The 16,424-nt window shown below is 44.7% G+C and overlaps 1 protein-coding gene across 5 annotated transcripts in view; it reads left to right on the plus strand.

Annotated features, from left to right (window-relative positions):
- Positions 1-15,187, plus strand: part of ZCCHC14 (zinc finger, CCHC domain containing 14) — a 71,361-nt gene extending 56,174 nt beyond the window's left edge. For 2 of the 5 annotated variants that reach the window (XM_015562970.1, XM_015562973.1), the window contains 9 exons: positions 2,016-2,125; positions 3,140-3,234; positions 3,317-3,371; positions 4,620-4,899; positions 6,300-6,391; positions 6,715-6,842; positions 7,995-8,132; positions 8,214-9,683; positions 11,057-14,012. In XM_015562970.1, coding sequence (XP_015418456.1) covers positions 2,016-2,125; positions 3,140-3,234; positions 3,317-3,371; positions 4,620-4,899; positions 6,300-6,391; positions 6,715-6,842; positions 7,995-8,132; positions 8,214-9,683; positions 11,057-11,112 — 2,424 coding nt within the window. In that variant the 3' untranslated portion in view covers positions 11,113-14,012. Of the gene's footprint in view, positions 1-2,015; positions 2,126-3,139; positions 3,235-3,316; positions 3,372-4,619; positions 4,900-6,299; positions 6,392-6,714; positions 6,843-7,994; positions 8,133-8,213; positions 9,684-11,056; positions 14,013-14,409 lie in introns of those variants that run through there. The other 3 variants (XR_001513615.1, XM_015562972.1, XM_015562971.1) reach the window with 3 other exon arrangements.
- Positions 15,188-16,424: the final 1,237 nt, after the last annotated feature.

Consider the following 16,424-nt stretch of genomic DNA (forward strand, 5'->3'; position numbering starts at 1 on the left):
AGAATCAGCTGTGTCTGCAGTGAGAGAACTACTGTCCTCTAGGGAGGTGCTAATCTAGCCTTTGCCTGAGGCTATCGGGCAAAAGCCTCTGTGCTGCCTTTGGGCAGGGTGGGTCGCATGGGATCAACAGGGTGGGCCGGAGCGAGCAGTTAGGGCTGCTCTCAGTCCTGTCCCCAGGGGCTCTGCCTCTCTGAGTCCCAGCAACCGCTGCAAACCTCGGAGAGAAAGCTGCCTTCGAGTTCCGACCGAAGCCAGACAGTCCTGCTTCTCCCGTTTGAGTCTGGGTCCCTAGAGACTTGCCCGGTTCTGGAGCTCAGAGTCTGCGACTCCCTCCCGATTGAAAATGCCAACCTCGCCCTCCGCCGCCAGCCCGCTCCACATGCACTCCGCACCTTAGTATTTGACGTCAGCACTGCGCCTCCTCTGAGTCTCGGAGTGCGTTTCTCTTTCTTCCTAGTTGTAGGACTTCCACTCAGCCAGCATTCCTGTGGTTCTGGGTGATGTCCGTTCGTCTTTTAGTTGTATTTTTGAAGTGGTTGTTCGAGGCAGCAAACTCCGGCGTTGCCCTATGCCGCCATCTTGGTTCCTCTTTCCGTGATAAGTTTTTTATTCTTCCTTTCTGGGGGGGTATGCCTTACAGTTTTTGATTGAGTATTAGAAATCATGTTTAGAAAATCTAGAGATTGAGGGAAATAGTGTTATGCCTGGAAATGGGAGTGCTTGTTCTTCAGGCCCTCAGTGGGGTCCTCGAGTTGATCCAGTCAGGTGTGGGTTTGAGTTTTGTTGTTACTATGATTATCTTCAGTGTACCACAAGCTTCAGGTTTCCCCAGCAAATGGCTGTTGGTAGGGAGCCCCAAGTGGGGCCTGGAGTGTGGAAGGTCCTTCTCTGTAGTCTTGCTTCATACTCAGCTTTCAGGAGTCTCATGTGGCTGTGACTCAGAGGGATCTCCCTACTCGGTTGACCCCTCAACCCCACCCTCCACGTCATGAGACAGCTGTTACTTGTTGCCTGGTGATGGGCTTGGGGGAGGTGGGAGAAGGGTTCTCCCTCCTCCTGGTCCAGTCTTAGGCCCAGGCACAAGGCCTTTGGCAGGGGCTTTCTCAGCATCCCTGCCCCCTCATTCCCCAGCAACAGCTTGACTTCCACTTTGTGATGTTGCAGGACCCTTGACCCAGGTAGGCCCCTTCCTCCAGGCCAGAGGTGTTTTGTTTTACCTTCCTCCAAAGCAGGGTATCTTTGCCAGTGGCCTGTGCCAGGAGGACTTCCTACCCTGCGCCCAGAGGCAGGAAAGTATTGCTTCTCATGAACCTGTTAAATTTGTTGAATTCTTCATCTCTTCATCATCATCCCCAGAAACTTGGGGTCTTTTCTTGGGCTCTGGGATCAGGAGCAGTCTTATTCCTCCCCTAGCAGCTTAAGGGCTTTTGTCTTAGGTTGAAGGCTCCAGGGAAAGGCACAGGGTTTCCTCCCTGTTCTCCAGGGGAAGCCAACCCACATCTGTGTCACCTATGGAGGCTCCCTTCATTCTCTGGCCTGTGGAAGACAGCTTGGGAGTGAGGGCACACTCCCCTGTGTCTGGGCTCCTGGCTGATGGTTGTCACACTCAGCCTGTGGGAATGTGTCCATCTTGACCAATCTCTTCTACCTGCTTATATGCAGCCACCTCCTCCTTGGGCACTGCCACAGCTGACAGTTCATGTGTCCTCTCTCTCCTCGGAGGGGTGGATCCTCTTGAAAATCAGTTCGGGTAGTGACCTTGCAATTCAGCTCTCTGATGGGCTCAAGGGAAGGCACGATGTGTAGAAAACCAGGCTTTTTCTTGAAGCTTGGTTTGGTGGGAGAGTGATGTTCTTTTGTGGTTTTCTGCGTCCCAAACAGCTAATAGAAGAGCACTTTGTGTCGTACCAGCAGATAGCCCCATCTAATGCCTGCCCACGTTTTCTCTTATATGGAAGAATTCTGGTTTTAAAATGAATTTTGACATACTTCCTAAGCTTTTTCATTTCTTTCAGTTATCTCAGCTATACCCTGAAGAAAATTTGGAGAAATTCATTCCTTGCTTAGCTGGCCCAGATTCGTTTTATGTAGAGCGAAACCACATGGATCTGGAAGCGGACCTGAGGTAATGCTCTTTACCCCACCCCCGGGGCCATAGGGCACAGCCCTGCTGGTGGCACAGTGGTGACTGCTGACCCTCTGCAGTGTGGGCAGGCTGGACGGTTCCTGACATGAGCTGCCTGTTCATCTGAGGAGTTCTTGAGGTTATTACTCTGGATGGTTTGAATCTCTTTGTTTCTAGGGATATTCATCAGTTATGGGCAGTTCAAAGATTCTTAATAACCTAGTTGTGATTTTGAGAATATGAGCAAAGGAATTTCAGGTATATGCTACCTGCCCTGGCTGAGTGGCTCAGTTGCCTAGACCATTGTCTTGATAATGTCAAGGTTGCAGGTTCGATCCCCCAGTCAGGGCACATACAAGAAGCAACCAATGAATGCATAAATAAGTGAAACAAATTGATGTTTCTCTCCCTCCCCCCTATCCTCTCCCTCTCTCCTCTCCTCTCTAAAATCAACCAATCAATAAAAAAATCAACGTATATGCTCCCATTTAATGTAGTTTTGACAGTCTGATAAAATTATATCTGATTACTATTTCTGCTCTATAGTGGAAAGTTCAGACTGTTCTGGGGGCTAACAAAGTCTCCTGGGCCAGATGTCTCTGGACCCTGGATCCTAACCTAGCATTCTGGTTTGTAAATGTTTAGGGAAGGGCAGGCCTGTGGCCTGGTCTTCAGAATGGGACCTGACATCTTAGCGCTTGAGACCTAGTTGCAGCACAGTGGCTGCAAGTTTCCGGTGATTGTGATGGCACTGACGGCGGTCACGTGATAGCTCATCAGTCCCTGAAAGGCTTGATTCATACAGTGTAATAATGTGCAAGTAAGAAAAGGGGCATGGGGAAACAATATGAATCATAATAAGGATTAAATTGAATTATATCTGATGAATATAGATTAAGGCACTTCTTATTTTTTTCTCTAATATATATTTCTCTTAATTGGGAATTGAAATTTCTCTCCCCGTGTGTGGTGATACCATTTTAATGTTGATAAGCTCCTTGGTTTAATTTTTAGGTATTTGGCTTCATTACCTTCTCACGTACTGAAAAATGACCATGTTAAGAAATTTTTCAGCACTTCATCTCCCACCCAACAGCTTCAAAGTCCAAGTGAGTTTGTAAAATGTGATTAAATAAAAATAAGAATATTTTTATTGTCTGTAAATTTTATGATATTTATTTTAACTCACAGGTCCTGGCAACCTTTCCCTTTCTAAAGTTGGTACCATGATGGGCGTGTCTGGAAGGTGAGACTTCTACCATGTAACCAACCCCCCCCCCTTTTTTTTTAGAGAGGGAAGAGAAAGGGATAGAGATAGAAGCATCGATGAGAGAGAAACATCATCGATCGGCTGCCTCCTGCATGCCCCCTACTGGGGATCAAGCCCTGAACCTGGTCATGTCCCCTGACTGAGAATCAAACAGGTGACCTCTTGGTTCCTGGGTCAACGCTCAAATGCTGAACCACACTGACTGGGCTAACCAACACCTTCTAAATCAGCATTGTTACTTTTGGTTGTGTGTAAATAATTATTTCTAGAATAAGTCATTCTCAATCTTAGTTTTAAATAGTGTTGAGAAAAGAATTGTATAGAGATAATCCAATTTAAGATTTCTAAAAATAAAAAAGGAAGAAGTGTTCTCTAAGCAACTGGAATTGGAATTCCCAAGGAATCCCACTAAAGTGCCAGTTTCTAGGCCCTGTTCGTTCTAGGAAGCCAGAATTTCTGAGAATCTTCCTTTATACAAGCTCCCGCAGGTGAGTAGGCCCGATGCCAGAGTGCTGCTGTAGGTCCTCTGTTCTCCTGGTCCGGACAGCGATGGTAGGAGTGCTCAGGTGACGGAAAGGCCATCTGCCTGTCTGACAGCGGACGTTTTTAATGGGCTGACCTCACAGAGCATGTGCGCACACACAGTTGTGTGAAGAACTAGGCAGTTAATGAGGTTGTGGAGAGCTCTGACTTTCTTCTTTACTGCGTAGCACTCAGCCTGGTATGTAGCGAGTACATGTGGGTTTACAGCTGAGGGTGGAAGGGGCAAGGACAGAAAGTAGAATGCTTTTTGTCCCTTCCAGCTTCTAGGATTTGTGGGGGTTTTTTAAGGTTAATTTGAGTATTCAAGATTTAGGAGTCAGTTTTAATTTATGATTGTCAGTATTATCCTGTGGTAAAAGTAACAGAAACTAGTCAAGTTGTGACACACACATACGTACATACATGTATATGTACACACATAGATTACATACTCTTAGACGTGCATACAAACGCATATGTACACATGTTAAACGTCATACAAATCGATGTGTATACATGCATGTACACATACAGACTTTAGGCTTCAGTGGGTGGAGTGATGGGGTGGAGAAGTGGCAGAAAGGGCTCTGAGGTGAGCAGTGGACGGGACTGCAGATGCATCAGGATGGAGAAGCTGGCTTGTGCATGCCTCTAACAGGGAGGCTGCGGTCTTCTGACACCACCTGTCCTCTGTCCCCACAGGCCTGTGTGTGGAGTAGCCGGCATCCCATCCTCTCAGAGCGGCGCCCAGCACCACATGCAGCACTCAGCGGGCGCGGCCGCCTTGCCCCACTGCTCCCACACCGGGGGCGGGGGCGCGGCGCTGGCCTACCGGGCCCAGATGGACACCTCGCCTGCCATCTTAATGCCTTCCAGTCTGCAGACCCCTCAGACCCAGGAGCAAAACGGGATTTTAGATTGGCTGAGGAAACTGCGTTTGCACAAATACTATCCCGTCTTTAAACAACTTACGATGGAGAAGGTATGTTGGCTACTAAGCAGGCGATGTAGAATTTGCTTGTTTTCTCAGGTAATCTTTCTTCTGACTTCATTCGTAGAAGAAGTCAGTTGGGTTTCTAAACTGTATGTGTTGTGGAAATCACAGCTCCTGGAATTTAACACCTACAGATGCATGCCCTAAGTCCTGCATGCTCCCAGGAGGGTGGCAGTGGATTAGAATGTGAAAATTGCCTGCCGCTGAAGCAAAAGCTGGAACAGGATTGGTTGCAAACAAACAGCTTTTTAAGATAGTTTGGGGTCTTTACAAATTTGGTGCTCTGTGATGAGAAGGACATTGTGTCTCCATCAATCCTGCAATTGGTAGAAATGGTGAATTTTGGTGCCCACATCCCCCAACCGCCGTCTTGGATGTCCTTCCAAGGCCTGTGCATGTGCTGATGCTCAGCTCAGGAAGGCCACTTTTACAAGGCACCCAAACACTGGTCCCAGTAAGTGGCTCTCTGATGATCTGGCTTGATTTAGGGTCACATAGCTAAAGGAATAGATGTATTTTAGGGCTTTCAAGCAGTGCTACATAGAAATTATTTTTTACAATAGAAAGTTCAGATGAGGAGCGTTATTTCACTCTTAAATTCTGAAATTTCTTAATCTTGGATCAATGATAAAACTTAATTAGTCCTGTACATGGCATCTGAACTCTGAGCTCCCCCTGTTGGATAAAATGACTTGGTGGCTTTTATCTAGGTAAAATTTCATTTGTCAAAAAACCTGCAATTGAACTTAGAAATTCAGCTTTTACTGCACAATAAGAAACACATTTTAAGTATATTTGTAATAGTTTCAGTTTAGGATTCATAGATCTTAGAAACAACAGATTTTACCGACACGGTCATGATCAGCTTTAGAAGTTTTAATGTATCAGTTAAAATGGCTACACTCACAAACCATGCATGGACTGTCTTGAGAACCAGAACGTCATTTGTCTGCTTGGTGTAAGGCCGGGTTAGTTCTGATGGCCTCTGCTCTTCTGGATCACTTGCTGCCCAACAAAGTTGCTGTTGTCCCAGATATCAAGAAAAAAGAGCTGTTTTTCTGCAGGAGGGTAATGCTTGCATTTGAGGGGGGGTGTCCCAGAGAGGAAGGGACCACTTCCACAGATTGCATCTCTGTCAGCACCTTCCTGCACAGCATGGGTCTTCACCAAGCCATTGTGACGTGCCTTGTGCCCTTATAGACGCAAAACGAGTGTCTTGTATTTTGAACTATGGATACCAAACATTTAGCGAGTAAATGTTTTTGTTTTCCCAAGTCTTTTATTATCTACTTTTTGGTCTGTTTGCATGTCCTAGAAATGGAATCAAAGTTCTTTGTTTTCAGAATCCTAATTCTCAATAATTTTGTAATTTATTTTTTCTATGGAAGTTTCTGAGCCTTACCGAAGAAGATCTAAATAAATTTGAATCCCTTACCATGGGAGCAAAGAAAAAACTCAAGACTCAACTGGAGCTGGAGAAGTAAGTGTGAAGTTGTGAAATGTCTGTTGTTTTAGCTTCTGACCTGCTGAACAGGTGCTAGGACTTAGAGTTCTGTTACATATTAGTGATTGGGCCACTTTTGATTGCTTATCACATCTTAAAATTCTGTGAATGTGGCCCTAGGAAAGGTTTGCTAGGAAAGGTCCTTCTAGTGAATCTGACTAGTTAGAATGGGATATTTTCCACCTGGGAGATTATTTTAATGAAAGTCACCTTTGTGTAGAATACATGCACTTATGCAGAGTTTGTGAAACATGAGAGGGGTTTTCAGCAGAATTCAGCATGCTTTCTTATTATAACAGGGAGAAGTCAGAGAAACGGTGCCAGAACCCCTCAGCCCCACCCCCGGTCACCAGCAGTGGAGTGGCCCGTGTGCCCCCCACAAGCCACGTGGGGCCCGTGCAGAATGTCCGGAGCCCCCACGCTGCAGGTGGGTGAGAGCCGGGTCAGCCTGGACACGTGGAGTGTAGTCTGTTCCTTTTGATAATCATTAGACCTCATAATATGCCCTCTGCCGTATGTATTTTTTAGTATTTACAATTACTATTCATTATTTTAGCTTTTGTAGTTTCTACCACAGGAAATTAGAAGGGTCATTTTGCTTAGAAGCTGGATACTGGTGAATTGCCTAAAGTTGTTTGGGCTAAAGAATTAGATCCAGAAACTACTATGGTGAGAAGGAAAAGGTGGGATTATACAAAATAAATGAAAGCCTCTCTCTTCCCCTAGGTGGAGCACAGAGGTCGTGTTTAAGTCATTGCCTAATAGATTTCCTTTGGAATTCTCCATGCTTAACCACCCCCTTTCTGCTCTGGGGACTAGAAGCTTCAGTGATCTGATTTTTCAGCCACTATTCCCCTCCTCCTCCTGCCTCTCCCTCTCCTCAGAGATAGGTTGAGGACCCCTGTATAAGTAGCTCTGTTGTTTTCTTTCTTTTAATCCTCACCCGAGGACATGCTTTCATCAATTTTCAGAGAGGGAGACGGGGAGAGAGAGAAATATCAATTGGTTGTGGTATTTATCCCACACGTGCCTCGACTGGGAATTAAACCCAAAACCTGGGTATGTGCCCTGACTGGGAATCGAACCCACAGCCTTTCAGTGTATGGAACAACGCTCCAATCAGCCAACCAAGCCATACCAGCAGAAATATCAAGAGTAATAGTAAACAAGGAAGGAAAAAATGCAGTGTATCTTCTAAGTGGTTATTTAACTAAAAAGGTCTATGTCCCTCACCCTCATGAGACGGGGTGTTGGTGGATGACGCCTTTTGCAGCACCGTGCTGGTTTGGGAATGCTTTTTTCATTCTCTAGTGTGAGTAGAGGGAGGCCTTAGAGCACCTGGCTGAGAGCATCGCTATTTGCATCTGCCACATAACTCGCCGTGACCTTGGTAGTTTGTTCTCTGAGAATGTCAGAGCCCTGGTGAATGTGGGAATACTCGTACCCGCCTTCTTGGGATTGATGTAAAGAAATGTGTGTGCGATAGGTCTGCACGGAGGCGGGCGGGGGCGGCCCTGTTGGAGGTCTGTGACGCGGGATTTGGGTACACCTGTGGACTATCACTGTTCCCTCTCCACAGCCCTGCGGGTGGAAGTGGAGCCCCCTCACCAGACGGCCCGGGAAGGCAGCTCCTCCGAGTGCTCCAGCTCTTCCCCCAGCCCGATGGGGGTGCAGGCCCGGGAGGAGAGCTCCGACAGCGCTGAGGAGAATGACAGGCGTAAGGATGCCCAGCTGGCTGGCGCGGTGCTGCCTCTGCCCTAGGCTGTGGGGCTGTGCTGACCTCTCTGTTTCCATCTAGGTGTGGAGATGCACATGGAGGGTTCTGATAAGGAGAAGCCTGTCATGCTACTGAATCATTTCACTTCAAGTTCTGCCAGACCCACGGCCCAGGTTCTCCCTGTGCAGAATGAGGCAGGCTCCAACCCTTCAGGCCACCATCCGCTGCCTCCACAGATGATGACTGCAGCCTCGCACATTGCACCCATCCGAATGCTGAATTCTGTGCACAAATCAGAAAGGGGAGGCACGGACATGAAGCTCCTCTCGTCTTCTATGCACTCACTGCTGTCTCTAGAAGAAAGGAATAAAGTCTCTGGACCAAGAAGTGGAATCAAAGTGGACAAGAGTTTTGGCAATGCCATGATGGATGTGTTGCCCACGTCTGCCCCCCATCAGCCCATGCAGGTCCTCTCTGGACTTGCTGAGAGCAGCTCTGTGTCACCCACTATCTCCTTTGGTCCCCGCACCAAAGTTGTCCATGCGTCTGCACTGGACAGGGTGATGAAGCCGGCCCAGCAGCCGGCCCTGGTGGTGGAGACTAGCACTGCTGCCGTGGGAACATCCAGCACAGTCTTCCACGTGGCTCGGCCACCAATCAAACTTCTGGTGTCTTCATCTGTCCCTGCGGATTCTGTCATTTCTGGACAAACTTCCTGTTCTAATAACGTGCAGATCAGTGTGCCCCCTGCAATAATAAACCCCCGGACTACGCTGTACACAGCCAACACCAAAGCTGCCTTCTCTGCAATGAGCAGTGTGCCTGTGGGCCCCCTGCAGGGCAGCTTTTGTGCGAACAGCAACACTGCCTCCTCCAGTAGCCACCCTTCCCCATCCTTCCCAAACATGGCCACTGTGCCCAGCTGCCCGGCCCCCAGCTCCAGCCCTGCGCTCTCCTCAGTCCCTGAAAGCAGTTTCTACAGCAGCAGCAGCAGCAGCAGTGGCAGCGGCTCCCCCGGGAACATTCCTGCCTCTGCTCAGAACCATCACCACCACCACCACCATCAGCAGCCGTCGGCGCCCCCGCAACCCTCACCTGGCCCACCACCGGGCTGCGTCGTGTGCACATCCTGTGGATGCAGCGGGAGCTGCGGCTCTGGTGGCCTGACCGTTAGCTACGCCAACTATTTCCAGCACCCGTTCTCGGGCCCATCTGTCTTCCCCTTCCCCTTCCTGCCCTTCAGCCCTGTGTGTGGCAGCGGCTATGTGGGCACCCAGCAGTACGGCAACAGCGCCTTCCCGGTTGTGCACTCACCATATGGCAGCAGTGTGCCTGCCGAGCCCGTGCTGGGCGGCCAGTCCACATTCACCGTCCCTCCCATGCAGAGCTTCATGGCAGGGGCAGCTGGTGTGTACCAGGCCCAGGGCTTGGTGGGCAGTAGCAATGGTTCCAGTCACAAAAAGAGCGGCAATCTCTCATGTTACAACTGTGGGGCCACCGGTCACCGCGCTCAGGACTGCAAGCAGCCGTCCATGGACTTCAATCGGCAAGGTAAAGGCGGGCCACGGCTGGTGAAGCTCCGGAGGCAGACCGGCTACACTGGCTAGCAGTGCAGCGCTGCCCAGAGAGGTGCAGGCGAAGGTTTACTGTTTATGAAAATAATAGTAAACTTGCTTCTTTTTAAAGCAAAATAATTTTTTAAATGCTCTTTGCAAAAGCATGAAATTCTTGGTGGGTTCTAAAGCCCCCAAAAGGTGGGTTGTTTTGGTTCTAAGACTGTCCTCATGATTTCATCATACTTCTTACTCTAGGGCATGTGAAGCTGGCAGTGGAGAGGGTCTGGCCCGATGGCGCCTTGGTTTCTTATTTCTTGCCATGTGACTGGGAAGCAAGTTTGGGTGATTTAATGCCACCCCCAACCTTTAGCTGAAAGCCTAGGGCATACAGCACGAGTTCAAATGCTGTGGGTGGAAGTCAGTATCCCCACTTCTGCTCTCCCCTCCAGGGTGCCATGGCTGTTGGTGTGTGTACGTGAGTGTGTGAGATCATCCTCACTGCTCTACCATCTTCTGCCTTCCCCCCTTTCTCCCACTCACTCTCTTTTGTCTCCTTTAGTCAAATTCAAATGTATGGTTGATGTATTTATTACAATGGATTTGTTCTTGCTGTTGGTTTTGGAAAGATGCTTAAACCGGGCATTGGGAAAATTGGTCTCAGCTCTGTGACTATTCACTGTGCAGTCTTAAAAAGTCACTTGATCTCTGTAGGTGTGAGGGTTGCTCTAAACCTGTGATTTCCAGACCTGCCTGTGCATCTTAGTCACCTAGAGCAGCAGTCGCCAACCTTTCGGACCTCACGGACCCCCAGTGGTCCGCAGACCACCGGTGGCGACTGCTGCTCCAAAGGTTTCCTTAAACCAGCGGTCACCAACCTTTTGGTCCGGTGGGTGAGTGCTGACCTAGAGAACTATAAGACAAACAGCTCAGACTCAGTAGGTCTGGTGGCAGGTGGGGCAACTGGGCTATGGCAACCCCTGTAGATAGAGATTGTGCTGCATGTCCTGATGCAGCTAGCCCAGAGCACGGAGCCCTGTCCCCATAGGACGCATGTCCCGCGTGGATGCATGCTGGATGGCCAACCAGCTAGGTGCTGTTGGAGTCCCAGAAAAAGCACTCCTAAAAAGAATAAAGGAATGGATTGGTAACTCTCCAGTCATTTCACCCCTTGTCTGATTTTTAGAAAACTAGTAAATTTGCATCAATTGTGGGGTGGGAGAGGGGGGTTGGCAGTGGTTAGAACAGTTGGTCTAGATTTCCAGCACCTGAATTTTGACCAGTGACTCTGGAAATAACTTTGGACAGATCAGCTGTTTGTAGTAATTCTACAGTGATTCAAATTTGATCTCTTTTTTTCCCTCTCTCTAGGTACTTTTAGGTTGAAATATGCCCCTCCAGCAGAAAGTCTGGACTCCACAGATTGATATTTTTCTCTGGCAACAGAACACTATTAAGCCATGGAGACATAAGGAAAATTAAATACAAAACTGAGAAGTCTAGTTGCTGTTGAGCTTAATATTTTTAATCCAAAGGTGCTTTACTTTATTAGACTGGATAGAAAACCTAGCATAGGAGCGCATCAAACTCAGTTTTATTGCCAAAATTCTAGATTGGAGCTTGATGTCAGGACTTGCCTAGTGGGTATCTCCACAGCAGGTGAAATTGGCCACCTCCACCCTTGATGGCAATGCAGAGGCCTCCCGTCTCTGGAAGAGCATTGCCGTAATTGGTCCTTCTAGGCTCACACGTAATTCCAGGGCAGCTACGCGAGATCGGAATCGAGAACTGAAGGTTGGAGTTCTCCAAGTGGAGTTCCACCAGTCGGACTCTTGACACCCCTGGGTGAGGGAAAATGTCACCTTTGTTTTGCTTTGTTTTGTTCCTAAAGTGGTTAGGCACTAATTTCTGGGCTTTTTAGGGATTGCACTACAGAAGAATGTAAACTGATGTCAATCTCTGCAGTTCTGGAGACAAACTCCCTGAGAGCAGTCAGTGCAAGATATTCAGAGAATCTGTCTTTAAAGAGTTGGCACCAGCAGGCTAGTCACTTTGTACACAACAGAGATCTTAGGATTTACTTCCCTCCTTAAAACACTTTGTAGCAGTTTCAGGTTTTTAATTTTTTCTGCAAATAAATTTAAACTACATTATTAAGTAGAAATAGTTACTTGCAACAACTTAATTTCTAAGGGTCCAAGTCCCAGAAAATCCCTAGTTGTCAGAGCTTTGAGAATATCTTCTTTACCAGTCCTTCCATATCTTTGAGGCCTGTCATCTTCCACCACAAAGGAACTCTTGCAGACACACGGTAACAGCACGGCCTTTGTGAGCTGGCTCTAACAGACACCATCTATCCTTAGCAAAGTTTTCAAGTTTTTTAAAATCTCACATAGCCTTCCCAAGGACCCCCAAGACTTACTGTTAACAGATTCACACTTGAGACACACATTTCAACAATAATTACAGGACTCTGTAATTTATGAGCAAAAGATTTGAAATTTTCTCCTATTGACTGACTTTGTATTAGTTCTGTTGAAAACCTGGAAGGCTACAATAAAAAATAAGACTAAAAGAGACCACACCAACAGGACAGAGCTACAGGATCTGCAGAAGTCTAGTTTTATTGAGGTGGGAAATAAAGTCCTCACCACACAGTTCTCAATTTCACCCCATTGCAATGAGAGCTTTCTGATCTGAAATTTAGGAACTTAAATCTTCAAGTCTAAAGGGAATTTTCTGCTCAAATAATGTTATTTTAAATGCTAACGCCTTCAGTATTAAAATATTAATCGGGAAGGCCTTACCCAGGGATTTTTGCAGTTGAATATTTATTTAAAAAGAGAAAACATAATATTCAGAACATTCTTAAAATGGGACAATCAGCCTCAAAGTTGATGTAAATAAAAAGAATACCCTAGAATTTGAGGCATTGTGATGTGAGGTTTCAAATTTTGAGATCAGTTTCCTGGCTTTCTGGAAACTAAAGCAGAAAGTTGTTACATTTTTTTAATGGAAGGCTTTTAGTAGAGTTTTTTAGAGTTTTATTTTAGTAGAGTTTTATTTCTATGCAATGCAGAATTGACCTCTGTATTCTTATATCTCTTCCTGGTACACAGTATTATTACAGTTTTTAAGCAAAGCTGATGCTTACAACAGTTTTTTGGGGGAATGTTACATTGATCTCTTAAATTATAAACACTACAAAAATGTCAAAATAATGAGAACTGACACAACTTTGCCTTAAAGAATATTAGACTGGAACTTGTCATGTTATGTTAAAGGAAGACTTAGAGTGTTCATTGATGTTTACGATTTTAATATTTCTGAAGGCCGTTACAGTGGCCTGGATATGTGCTGAAAGCCAAACTTTTAAATTTTTTGGTTTTTTAAACAAAGAAATATTTTAAATAAATCCTATTTCAACACAGTGAAATTGTGGAAAACTGTCTCATAACAAAAGAAAAAAGTCATATTTAGGTTTTTTTTGTTTTAATGGTCAGTATTGGAAATGAAAGTGTCTTTTGTCACCCTTATAACTATTTTGATAATATTAGAGATTAGCATTAAATACAACAAAAAATTAAAACAAACTTTGAAGTATGACCTTCAAATTGAGGTAAATAAGATCAGACATTGTGTGGCTGTGTTCCAGTCATCAAAGGTCTTAGAAAAATTCCCAGTTTCTTTGAAAGTATGTGTGTGGTGTGACATTTCCAATGAGGTCATTCCAAGTTGAGAATTGTAAAATGTAAATATGAGATAACACAGGACACAAAGCTGCTGACCCATCAGATCTCTTCCAAGTGAATCGCATACTTGGACTTGAAAATATTTGCTAGCAGCATTATGAATTTCTCTCCGAAAGCAACCAAAGTCAGTAGGCCTAAAAGAGCATTTTGCATTTCCTCAGAAGATGTCCTCACGTTAGAAACACAGATCAGACTGATCCTTTCAACTACTTAGTCGTTTTCCTGAAATCGTGGCTGTTTCCAAGTGCTGTGGCAACCAGGTAGGTGTGGCACCAGCCACTTTGCTTTATGTAGTCTGTCATATATTAAAGTTTCTAAACCCATTTTTATCTTCAAGAATGGGGAAAGTAGAATGTACAGATCAAAGTAGAATACAATGTTGGGATGAAACAACTACTTCATCTTTTTTTTTTAAAGCAAAACTGTCAAATTTTCTACCTTATTTTCTAATTTTTATTTCATGGTCATACTGAAAATAGGAAAATGTTTAAACATTAAAACTCCTAATTGTTAAAGAGCACTGAGGAAATGGGAGCTAGCACTTCTAATAAAACATTTATTTTTTTGAAAGCCGATATGTGATTGGGTATTTAAAAAAACCAGCATCATCTATATAATCTCCAAAAGATTACAGGAGTCAGCTTGTTAATATAGTAGTTCGTAGGTTGAGTATTTTAATTCACTATATTTAGAATTCTATAAGTCCTTTATCACAAGAAGTCAACATAGTTAGTTTACACTACACACGTATGGAGGCGCAATAGCAGTGGTAGTAACTTTGCCTGACGTCACACAGCTATAATGTGTTCCCTGTTTGAGCACAGGCTGACTGAGGCTTGCACTCATTCACTCACTCCAGTGTCTCTAGTGAGCACTTGCCAAGCAGGAATTGGGTTGCACCCTCCCCTCTTCACTCCCTATCATTTTGTCACTCTTCCTACTTTCATGGTGGTTTCTTTGATGCCTTGCTAGTTTTACTGATGGCGTTACCTGTTGAAGAGTCTTAAAGGTTATAAGGGAAACCATGTCCCTGCTCAGCTTGACCACCCATCTCAGAGGATAGCGCCTGTGGAACCTGATCCCATTGGCCATCCTTTCCAAAGGACAGATGACTCCCAAAGAATGAGTCAGGTGACATTTAAAGCCATGGGTTCTGAAGAGGCTCAATTATTGACAAGTACTAAGGTTATGAAAGAAAGTATCTTTAATCAACATTCACAAAACGAAATACTGTGCTGGTTGAGGCCAAAGGTCAATGTTACTACACTCTTAATGGAGGGAGGGGAGTGCCGGTCGGGTATTGTAACAAGCCCCTCACGTGGGTAAGTTTTTACATGCACAAGGACAAAGGCTTTGGTACTGAAACTGAAGACCTCGTATACTTAAGAATCTTCACAGCTTCTATTGAACATATTTTCTTTTTAGGAATGAAGGAAAAGTCTCCCATTTTTGAGCCATTCTTTTATGTCAGTTCTACAAAATTGCATGTAACTTTATAAATATTTTTTAAAAATATAGTTTTGTAAATATTTAATATTCTGCTAATTTGATTTTGAATTGTAAATGTCAAGTATTGTTTTTGGGGTTTTTATGTTTTATTATACTTTGTTAAAAGGAAAAATTGTACATTTTTAGAATGTTTTTATGAGTAAATTTAATGTACTGAAAATAAAAAAATGAAAATAAAAACTTTCATTTTATTAGGTCTTTGCCTCAAATATGAAGCACACATCTTTTCAAATAATTCACAATTCTTAATCTCCAAACTAGGGAGTCAATCCTTTCTGCCTCCCCAGCTTTACAAAAGAAATACTTAGTCTTAAATGTGTTTTCTGTCAAGGTTCCCAGGTTTTTAACAAATACCCTTGGTATGGACAGAAATGTGAATTTTTTTTTTACATTAGAAAAATCTCTTTAATAGCAGACACCTGGCTTCTTATCTCTGTTTCTACAATATACTATTAGTTGTTGTTTTGATTGACATATGTGAAGAAAATTTGTCCTCCTTCAAATATGTAGTTGAAAAAGGTGGTGATATTTTAATAGCCTTTTCAGATAATTGTGGATATTCTTCTCTGATATTACACCAAAACTTGACAAGAGGCTATTTCTTAAAGGTTAGTTGAAATAAGGAATCTGAAACCATATCAATGACCTTTTCTTACTTTTTTTTTTTATTAGTTAAGGTATTACAAATGTGTGAAATGTGAATTCTTGATTGGGGTATAAAGATGGTTTCATAACTATGAAGGTAGGTGTTAATAGATCTAAGCTTCTGTAAATATTCCCAAATGCATGGTGAATGTGCCCGACCATCTTAAGCTCTGTCCTTTGGATTTGGGAGGTTGGCAGTGTGAGTATGCCTAGAACTACATTTTTGTCATGAGCAGTGCCAAGCACTAGAGGGAGCTTTTTCCCCCATAAAAGTCCATAAGGCCTCTTGGTTTTTTCAGGCTACTGTTAGGTAAGTAACATGAGGCACAGCTGGCAGCCCAATATGGAGCACTTGCTCTCCCTCTGAAGATGTGGGACATGTACACATCTGCTGAACAAGAAACTCAGGGAAGCAGCGTATTTCCTCAACCCACTCTCTGTACTCTTTCTTCTACAAACATTGCAGTGCCTACTTGAACTTGAGCTGGGTCCAGGTCCAGAGTTTTCCAAATCAGTAACACTGGCCACTACTTGCCTGGTTGTTTGCATTATATCTTTACCTGATGCGGCTCCCCAGTCAACTAAGGTACCATGAGTCATGCCTTCCTAACTGCACATACTAGTACACCCTCTCTACCTTTGTGTTTATTTTACTTTGTTCATTCAGAGCAATATGTCTTCAAGTATGTATTCCCACAAAAAAACCTACGTCCCACATCCATCCTCCTCTGTGGCATATAAGTTCTCAGTACAGTTTTGTAAGGACAAGACCAGGTGGCAGAGCCTTGACCACAGTGAAGAAGATGCCCCTGACAGGAGGCCTTCAGAGGTGT

Source organism: Myotis davidii, unplaced genomic scaffold (assembly GCF_000327345.1).
Source record: "Myotis davidii unplaced genomic scaffold, ASM32734v1 scaffold77, whole genome shotgun sequence".
NCBI classification, from domain to species: Eukaryota; Metazoa; Chordata; class Mammalia; order Chiroptera; family Vespertilionidae; genus Myotis; species Myotis davidii.